Source organism: Ursus maritimus, unplaced genomic scaffold, assembly GCF_017311325.1.
Source record: "Ursus maritimus isolate PB19 unplaced genomic scaffold, ASM1731132v1 scaffold_5, whole genome shotgun sequence".
NCBI lineage: Eukaryota > Metazoa > Chordata > Mammalia > Carnivora > Ursidae > Ursus > Ursus maritimus.
In genome coordinates, this window is record NW_024426663.1 from 74,105,270 (window position 1) to 74,115,879 (window position 10,610).

The 10,610-nt window shown below is 43.7% G+C and overlaps 1 protein-coding gene across 1 annotated transcript in view; it reads right to left on the minus strand.

Moving 5' to 3' along the window:
* Positions 1–10,610, minus strand: part of ARL14EPL (ADP ribosylation factor like GTPase 14 effector protein like) — a 30,271-nt gene that overhangs the window by 2,463 nt on the left and 17,198 nt on the right. The window contains exons 3-5 of the mRNA XM_008709474.2: positions 4,773–4,890; positions 4,472–4,589; positions 1,817–1,956 (exon numbers count right to left, since the gene is read on the minus strand). Of these exons, the coding sequence (XP_008707696.1) occupies positions 1,817–1,956; positions 4,472–4,567 (236 nt within the window). The 5' untranslated portion in view covers positions 4,568–4,589; positions 4,773–4,890. The remainder of the gene's footprint in view (positions 1–1,816; positions 1,957–4,471; positions 4,590–4,772; positions 4,891–10,610) is intronic.

Genomic DNA, 10,610 nt, shown 5'->3' on the forward strand with positions numbered 1-10,610 from the left:
GTGATTTACGATTCATCCATGATGAAACGTACACCTAGCTGTTACTCAAATATTTTCACTTCTATATGCATTCCGCTGTCAGAATATACAAGTTTCTCATCTTTGCCATTGTGGAGGGGCATTTTGACTATTACTGTCTTATTTTCTTTACTATTATAGCAATGCTATGAGACTTTTGAACGTGTCTCCTGTTGTCCCTCTGTAAGAGTTTTTCCAGGATATATATTCAGGAGGGGAGATGTTAGGTCATAAGGTATATAGGTAATGCCAAGCTGTTTTTATTTTATTTTATTTATTTTATTTTTTTTTTGCCAAGCTGTTTTTAAATAGTTTTTAATTATAGTTTAAATATAATAGTTTAAATATTTAATTATATTTAGTTTAATATTTAGTTTAATATAGTTTAAATATTTAATTATAGTTTAAATAGTTTTAAATTATACCATATTACACTCAATTCGTATCCCGTAGCTTCATCAACATTGATATCATTAGACTAAATGCTGCCTCTCTGGGGAGTGGGGCGCTGCCCCATACCGTACTGATGAGATTCTGTGTCCTGAATATCTATTAGCCTTTTCTTCTACGAAACGCCTGTTCATTGATTGGTCCGTTTTTCCCTTTGCATGTTTATCTTTTCTTATGGACTTGTATGTATTTTGGATACTGATCTTTCAAATTATAAATAGCTTCTCCCATCTGGTGGGTTGTCTTTCATTATTTTTAAGATGTCTCTTAATGGGCATAAATCCTTAATTTGAATGTAGTCAAATTCATTAACCTCCTTTATGGTTTGCTTATACTTGTGATGTGCTAGCAATTGATGTGGGAAACAAAGGCAAAAGAAAAATTATTAAATTTCCTTACTCCCTGCAGCCCATTCATAAGCCCTTGAAACAGGCAGAGTGACATTCCTCTAGGGACTCAGCTGCCTCGATGTTGATACTTTGCTAAGGGCAAAAGGCAATCTTAGCCCAACCCCCAGGGTCCTATAAGTCTACTTTAACATATAAAAATTCCTTTAGAAATTTCCTTTATCTCTAAACCCGCCAAGATACATGTTGGCAATCATCCCCCAAGCATTTGATCCACCGATATACATCTGAAGGGTCTCGTGACTCAGGTTTTATTAGACAGTAATAAATGACCTTTTCCCAACAATAGCTAGCCCCCTCAAGGTTCTAGATACCTTGCTTCCAAAATTCCTTAGAGACTTACACTCTCCCTAACCCCCTCCCAACTTGAAAGTATATAATGGACCACTCCTCGTAACCCCACTGCAGCTCCTTCTGCCCACAGGTCCTATTCCGGTGTTTTAATAAAATCACCTTTTTACACCAAAGATGTCTCAGGAACTCCTTCTTGGCCGTCAGCTCTGAACCCCAACGTTGATCTTTCCTACATCAGCTATCATTGCACTTATGATATATCTTTCTTGGCCGTTGGCTCCGAACCCTAACATCTTTCCTATATCAGCTATCATTGACTTATGATATCTCTGTGCACATTTGATACCTGAATTCATTCCCATAGTTATGCTATTTCTCCTTCTAATGTTACATCTTACTTTTAATCATCTTCCTTATTGAAGCTATTACTCTAAGCATCTCAAACCTTCTGAAGCATTAAAAAAATTGATTCCTAGTTTGGGATTACTGTCTATTTCTTGAGTTGCTAACTTGCAAACACATTGGGCAATACTGTACTTTAGAAAAGATATTTTTAAAACATAAAAAAGAGGCAACCTTCCCTTTGTCACAGAGAACTCATGCATCTTACAATCCCACAAATCAAATATAATAAATCATGATCTTACTTGTATTTTACAGAAAAATACTCATTCATCTTTGACATCCGAGCTTTCTTTTTCTGCTGCCTTGTTTCGGGATTAAAGTCAGCTACCTGTGGTCCAGGGTTTTGAAACGCCAAGCATTTTAACTGCCGCTCTATCTGTTGCTTTGGAACAAATAACATGTATTCGGCGTAAGAACTGGATCATTTTGTTACATGTTGTAGCAAAATAAACTTTCTGTAACTTTTGCCATAATGTCATGAAAGTACAGATGTTTTACCCAAAGGAATAAACAGCTTAATTTGATTAAGTTTCAAAAGATGTTGTCGATTTCCTCAAGTTATGTTATTCTGAATAAAGAAATCCAGTGTATAAAACTCATATAATAAATACAAATATAGGGGCGCCTGGGTGGCTCAGTCGGTTGAGCCTCTGACTCTTGATCTCAGCTTGGGTCTTTTTGTTTTGTTTTTAAGATTTATTTCTTTATTTTAGAGGCAGGGGAGGGGCAGAGGGAGGGGGAGAGGAGAGTCTTAAGCACAATTCCCGCTAAGCACAGAACCCCATGAAGGGCTCATTCTCACCACCGAGATCATGACCTGAGCCAAAATTAAGAGCTGGATGCCTAACTGCCTGCCACCCAGGTGCCCTCAGCTTGGGTCTTGATCTCAGGGTTGTGAGTTCAAGCCCCATGTTGGGCTCCACACTGGGCATGGAGCCTACTTTAAAATAAATAAATACAAATATATATTTATACTTATAAATACAAATATATAAAATACATATAATATATATAATATATAATACAAATATTATATATAAATATATAATATATAAACAACCAAGCAGAAACAGAATTCCTTTTGTACTTGCAAAATATCAGTTGGCTTCTCAAATCTGATGGGGATGAAGTCCGAATTAGCATTTACGGAGGACAGGAACAAGGGAGTAAAACCCTTCTGCATTTGTTGGCTGGAGAAACTCAGGCGCAGTGTCTGAAATGTCCCAAACCACAGTGAGGACCCAAGCTGCACAGAGCCCCCTCCCCTTGCCTTCAGTGTTCCGGGATATGTTTCAGAACAATCATGAGATCGGGTGTGTGGACCCCATCAGGGCTTTGCAGCCACCTGAAAGATCCACTCTCAGTAACAGCCAGGTTTGAAAAAGAAAAAATTTTCCTAGAATGGCTTTCTAGAGTATTACCGGAAAGTTTCAAAAGACTCAGTCTGGACACATTGACAACTGGAAAAGAAACCGAGCCTAATGGAGAGGAGGGGCAACAAAGATGCTTCAGTAAGTCCCGATACCTTATTTCAAAAAAGTAGCACATACACCATGAGGGAAGGGAATGTTCTTCTGAAAGATTTTAGAAGAATATAATCTGAATGGCCCCCAAACACACAGGCTGACATACAGATGAAATACTCTACCTGGAAACAAAAGGGAAACTTTCCAAGTGTGAATTTCAATGCAACAAATTAGTAACAGAATCTCAGCCTTATCTGTAGTTTATTTAGCTTAATAGTAGTCCCGACTGTCTAAAATAATACACATACATTTCTTTAAATTTTCATCTCGAGGGGCGCCTGGGTGGCACAGCGGTTAAGCGTCTGCCTTCGGCTCAGGGCGTGATCCCGGCATTCTGGGTTCGAGCCCCATATCAGGCTCCTCCGCTGTGAGCCTGCTTCTTCCTCTCCCACTCCCCCTGCTGTGTTCCCTCTCTCGCTGGCTATCTCTATCTCTGTCGAATAAATAAATAAAATCTTTAAAAAAATAAATAAATAAATAAATTTTCATCTCGGTGTGTGTGTGTATGGTTTTGTTTTTTACAAACTTAACCTTATGAAACAATTCTGTATTTAGGTATGGCTGTGAAAAAAATAGAACTTCTTACCATCTATTACCATGCTCAGTTCCATGGAAAAAGTTTAGGAACAGAGCCACGAGGGTAAGCCTCTCTATGTTCAAATCTTGACTCTGCCACTTGCTAGGGGCCTGCCTTGAGCGAGCTCCTACTTCTCTGAGCCTCAGTGTCTCCTTTTTTGCAAAACGGGGTAACAGGATTATCTTGTGAAAAGGATTTGGTGAATTAGTATGTACAAAGTTTTAGAATCATGGGGCACCTGGGGGGCTCAGTTGGTTGAGCATCTGCCTTTGGCTCAGGTCATGATCTCAGGGTCCTGGGATGGAGCCCCATCAGGCTCCCTGCTCAATGAAGAGTCTGCTTCTTCTTCTGCCCCTCCCCCCACTCATATTTTCTCTCTCTCTCTCAAATAAATAAATAAATAAATAAATAAATAAAATCTTAAAAAAAAAAAAAGAATTATGCCCAGCACATAATGGGGGAGGGGGGGACCACCAGGGTTTTTTAAAAATAAAAACACTGGACTATATTCTCACAAATATTCTTCTCCAAGGGCAGGATTTTAATGCCCAGAACACTGGGCTATAAATCAAGGGAGATGAGTGACAAGAGAGAGGATATGTGAAGTGAGACCAGCCCCCGCAGGGAGCAGAGTGAAAAGGGGAGGGGGAAGCCCCATCAGCATAAAGGAGCAGAGAACTTTCCTGTGAAATCCTGACCAGACCAAGCGTCCACCCAAGTCCAGGCTCACCTCAGAGATCCCCAAGTTGAGACCCTTCCAAATACCATGAAACCCTAATAACCATTTGCCATACCAGTTGCTTCTGTCCAATCTGACAGTTTTTCTCAGGAGAACTTTGCCCTGTGTGTCCCTCGTGAGCGGAACTGTTTTTGTCTGATTTTTCATTCATTTCTGATCACTGAAGAAAGTAACTGGGGAAAAAAGTAGGACACATTAATATCATGCAACCACATAAACTTAATCCTGTGACTTTCTGGCTCTTGCCCCACAGCTTGCTTTCTTGCAAAGCCAGGTTGCCTGCAAAAGCCATCTGCTCCCAGACACTTGACTGCCACTCTTCTCTTCTGGGTGTCCCATGAGCAAATCAAACGTACCTTATACAGTTCTTAGCATCGCAGACCTCGCTGGAACAGGCAACACGGGGACCATCCACTTCTCTTTAAGAGGCGTGTGAATTCTTAGACCTCCATTCTCCCCACCCGCACTCGGTCCCTTGAAAAGAAGGAAGACACATTGATGTCCTACATCCCCAGTAACACCATGAAAATCTTATCCACTCCCGTGGTTTTGGTGTCACCTCTTTGCAGAGAGAGTTCCCCAGGGTGCCTCTAAAATCCCTGACCTCCTCGCTCACGTTTTCTGACAAATTTCTAGTACAACTGGGGCTAAAGGGAAGGCTTCAGCTTTCCATAAAACCCAGCTGCTGACATGCCTATAATTTACTGCGAAATACTCGGTTGTATACACGGGACACCATGGTGTGCGTGTGACTCAGGTGAAGCCAACACGAGAGGCTAATCAGGAATGCACAGCCCGGGCCACTCTGCAGTGCTCTCTCCGAAAGGACCAAGCTCCCAAGAAGGCCTCCACAGCCCTCTGATTTTCTTCTCCCACATCCGAGGCTGGAGCCATTTCTCCGGGCGCTGTTTCTACCAAAGGAGGCTGAGTTATGATTTACCAAGGGGGACTGGGTCATATGGCCTCCCACCTGCCTGCCAGTTGGACGTTCCATCTCTATACTCTCAGGTCTGGGTCACTAGACATTGACCACCCACCCTCCAGTTCCCAGTATTAGGTTAAGAAATTGATTTTTCTTTCCCAGCATCCCTAACGTTGATTTTCCTTTTCATTCTCCATTGGGCGGAATCCACCCTCCAGACAGGGTGGTAGTATTAGCACTACTTACCCTTGACGAAGAACCTTGACGTTCCTGTCAGCGCAGAAGCCCAGACCAGGCTTCTCTTCCTGACTCTTGGCCCTGACCTCCTTTTCCTTCAAGCTTTTACTTGAGAAAACTCACCCCTGTAATTTCTTTCTCTGTCCCATTGAGATGTAAATCTCAGAGCCTCTTGCCAGGTTTACAACCCAGGAATGTCTTCCTCAAAGATTAGGAGGCAGGAGGCGTCCCTTTGAAATGTAATCAGCCAGAAAGATGGCGCCTGCCTTTGCCAGTCTCTGTGGGAAAGGTAGAAGCCTAACTTTGCTAATTGGTGGGTGCCAATTAGCACACACAGGTGGCTTAATCACAGAGAAAAACATCTGCAAACTCGGGAATAACTCTATGGGTTCGACACATCCCATGGATCACCTCCGTCAAGTCCCACCCCCCCCCTTTTTCTTTCTGCCTTTTGTTTCACGCTGAGTTCACACTGAGCTCCTATTCCCCCCACCCCCATAGCCACAGCCTTGAATAGAATCTTCTTTGCCTGGTTTAACTTTGTCCCATGCAATTGTTACTTTGACGACCCCCCATGCCATTTCACGTCTGATCAGCCAAACGTTCTTGGGGAGTATTTTCCAATTAGTCTGAAGACAAAATCACAGGGAGCTGTGTGAAGAATTAGAAATTCCCTGTTGAATGGGGACTTCAGACTATCTCCAGTGTGACCTCGGTCTGACTTCCTAATTAAGTTCTTGTTTCCAGCTTAACTCTTAACTCAGGTGAAAGACCCTGGAGGCAAGGCATCCCCAGATGGGAACAAAACTACCCAGGTGAGCCCTCAGGACTGCCCTGAGCCAGCAAGACCCCGTGACTGACCCCAAGTCAATGATACCCCTGACCTCTACTGCCCACCTGCACTTACCCGCCGACCTTTGTCCCACATTTTCCTTGTATAAACCTAGAAGTTTTTCTAGCACTTTGGAGGTAGGCTTTGAGATGTTCATCCGCTGTCTTCCCAGTGTTGGCCTCACTGAAATAAATTCCTTTCTTGTTGGACCACGACCCGTCTCTCTGCCTTTGGACTTTGTCAGTGGAGAGTGGCCGAAACTGGTCTGTTTGGGACCCCCGGAGTCAGTGCTCTTGCACCCCTAGGCCCTAGTTACCCAGTCAAATTCCAGGCCTACTGGGGTTATAATGTGCAGAGGAGAATCTCGGTAATCTGTATAACTAACGAGCCTTGCAGGTGAATTCTCTCCTTAAGCAACAATGGGAAAAGATAGAATAAGGAAGTAGGTAGAATTTTCTCCATCCAGTCTTGCCATCTGATCCTAAAACTATTGTCTGTATTTTCTTCCCACCCTCAATTCATCCAAACCATTATGGTTGTGTTAATATTCCTAAATCAGGTATTTCTTTATCTCATTCCTATTAAAAGACTTTCATGACTCCCCCCTACCAATAATATCCCACAAGCTCAACATAGCAGAGAAGGTCCCTCACCACTACCCCCAACCCACCTGCCCAGGCTCAGCTCCCTGCACACCTCCCCTTGGGCCAAGCCTACCTGACCTCACCACTGACATTAACAAACACGCCTTCCATCTCCTACCTAACTCAGCATTTCACCTTTGAACCTTGGTCTCAGCTCCAAGAAGCCTCCAGAAACTTCCCCTGACCTCTCTAGTCCTTGAAGGCCTTTTCTTCCCTTGGGCTCTCTTCAGTGCTTCCTCAAGAAAATTCCACCTGAGGGGCGCCTGCGTGGCATAGCGGTTAAGCGTCTGCCTTCGGCTCAGGGCGTGATCCCGGCATTATGGGATCGAGCCCCACATCGGGCTCCTCCGCTGGGAGCCTGTTTCTTCCTCTCCCACTCCCCCTGCTTGTGTTCCCTCTCTTGCTGGCTGTCTCTCTGTCGAATAAATTTTAAAAATCTTAAAAAAAAAAAAAAAAAAGAAAATTCCCCCTGAAAGGGATCCTAAACCCTTTACCATTTTCATGTAATACATTTTCCTCCTCATGGGAAGAAATACGACCTTATGACTGTCTTTGCAATCAAGATTTTTTTCCTAGAACAGTATCCATGTAACTGCAAGGGGAGAAATGAGCATCTTATAAAAATCCTCTGCCTGAGAGGCTTTTATTTAAGTCCTTTGTGAAATACAGTTCTCCACAAATAGGTTGGGGGGGGGGAGAGACTTGCTCCTTTATAGTCCAAATAAAGCAAAAGGAAATTATAATCGAATTTCACTGGGGACTGAAATTTAATTGGGTTTTATTATGAGCCCAAATTATCTGTCCCATGAAAGGAAAGTGTGCAGAATTCCCCCCTTTTCCCTGCTTAGCTTTCCCAAGACAGGGGCTCTTAACCAGAGAAGGAATGCAGGGCCCTTGATCTTGGATGAGTAAAGAATACAGCACATATTCATTCCCACTAACCTCTAACTGAAATTTTGCCATTTCCTTCTTTTATAAGGCAGCCAACAAATAACAATGTTAGCAGGACTTGTGACTTTCTTGCCTGAGAAAACACAGATGTTTTCATCACCCGTTTGAGTTGCTGCCGATCTATGTCACAATGTTATTTACAATTCTCACTTCTTCAAAATGGTGGTCGTTCTTAAGCCTGCTGCTCGAATGTATTTGACCGATTAGTAATGAAACACATACTTTACTGCCACAAATTGTTTTTAACATTTGGTAAGTGTATTTCAAGATAATTGGTTTCCTTTGCAACCTGACAGATTTTATTTCATATGATTAAAAACCAGCATTCCAGGAGCACCTGGCTGGCTCAGTCGGAGAAGCTTGCTTCTCTTGATCTTGGGGTCGTGAGTTTGAGCCCCACATGGGGTGGAGAGATCACTTGAATAAAATTTTTTTAAAAAATAATTCAAAAAGGGCACCAGGGTGGCTCATTCGGTTAAGTGTCAGCCTTCTGCTCAGGTCATGATCTTGGGGTCTTGGGACGAGCCCCGTGTTGGGCTCCCTGCTCAGTGGGGAGTCTGCTTCTCTCTCTCTCTCTCCTTCTGCCCCTTCCCCATACTCCTGCTGACTCTCTCAAATAAATAAAATCTTAAAAAAAATAATTAAAAAAATAAAAACATCATTGTAAACAAGTGAAAAAATATTCTGAGAAATTGTCCATAGATCTAACAGTTGACCAAAGGGGTCCAGGACATAAAAGTAAGATTAAGACCCCTTTGCAAAGATGCGGGGAGGCCCCCACTTCCACTGACCATGGAGACAAGAAACCACAGGCTCTGGCTGTAGAGGAGGCTCGTCTTCAAGCACAGGACGGCAGCAGCGTGGCCTACCCTCATGTCTGAATCACTCACACTCATGCTTAAGACGCCCCCAGCACCATACGGTTGACTTTTTGAGGGCTGAGTCTATCTTGCGTAAGGACACTCTTAGCTTATCAAAGCAAGGAAAACCTTCCATTTACCTCTAGCCCCAAAGTCGGCCTCTGCTTTTTCTCGGGAGCTGATAAAGCCATTTATTCTGAGACACTACCTGTAAGACGCTCCTCAGAAAATACCTAGAAAAGACTCACATGTAGACATCCACCGAGAACATTCTAATGCACAGCACAGTAGGGACTTAGTCGGAAGGTTTTCATTCAAAGCTGTGAATCACAGAACAGATTCACGCCGTTTTAAACTCATTCTGTCTCCAGCCTTGGTTTCCTCTACTTGCTAAAAACGACAAGTCACTGAGGTAATTGACGGGTGAGACGGATCCCACCAGGGATGCGGGTGGGAGAGAGAAACGGCGGCGGTGCTGGTGATCAATTAGGCCATTCCCCTGCTGCTCCCTCCCAGCTCGGTCAGCTGTTTTCAAAGCCACAAGACTGCACAATAACCTCCAACAAAATCTCCGTTGCCATTTATCCGTAAGAATGAATAGTAATTTGCATCCAAGACTTTGGGAGTGTTCTTAGATAAACAATGTAAATGCTGAAACAACAACTTTATTTACAAAATATAAGTCTGCATCCTATGCTGTGTTTCCCTACACACACACACACACACACACACACACACACACACACACCCTTCTGTGGCTCAGTATAAAATAATGTGAAAACAGGGGCGCCTGGGTGGCTCAGTCGGTGAAGTGTCCAACTCTTGATTTTGGCTCAGGTCATGATCTCAGGGTCATGGGATTGAGCCCCGAATTGGGCTCCACGCGGGGCAGCAAATCTGCTTGAGATTCTCTCCCTCTCCCTCTCCCTCTGTCTCTCCCCTGTTCTCTATCTCTCTCTCTAAAGAAAAAAAGACAAATATTCTATATTGAAGGTAATCTGAAGGGCTGCTCAGCAGAGGTGGTAAAGTGGTAGAGGACAGTATGACCACAGAGCTGCTCTCGCTGCTTCCAGAACGTGGCAGTCCGGCATCGCTCTGAGACCAGAAGCCCTGCAAGGCCCATCTGGCTCACTGAACAGATCCACAGCCTCGAGGGCCTCTCCCCTCACACTTTATTCATAATCTGGATCTCCTGAACTATGCATTTTCATACTTCCCTGCAATTTTAAAGATTACAAAAAACAGAAACCTGCATATGTAGTTGGCCCCGTCATTGGGAAAGAGAGAAGGCAGGCGACTCTTTAAGGAGATCAGAAGATTAGGCCATTTTCAGGGGTGCCTGGGTGGCTCAGTCGTTAAGCGGTTGCCTTCGGCTCAGGTCATGATCCCAGGGTCCTGGGATTGAGCCCCACATCGAGCCCCACATCGGGCTCCCTGCTCAGTGGGAAGCCTGCTTCTCCCTCTCCCACTTCCCCTGCTGGTGTTCCCTTTCTCGCTGTGTCTCTCTCTGTCCAATAAATAAATAAAATCTTAAAAAAAAAAAAAAAAGAGGGGTGCTTGGGTGGCACAGCGGTTAAGCGTCTGCCTTCAGCTCAGGGCATGATCCCAGCGTTGTGGGATCAAGCCCCACATCAGGTTCCTCTGCTGTGAGCCTGCTTCTTCCTCTCCCACTCCCCCTGTTTGTGTTCCCCCTCTCGCTGGCTGTCTCTATCTCTGTCAAATAAATAAAATCTTAAAAAAAAAAAAAA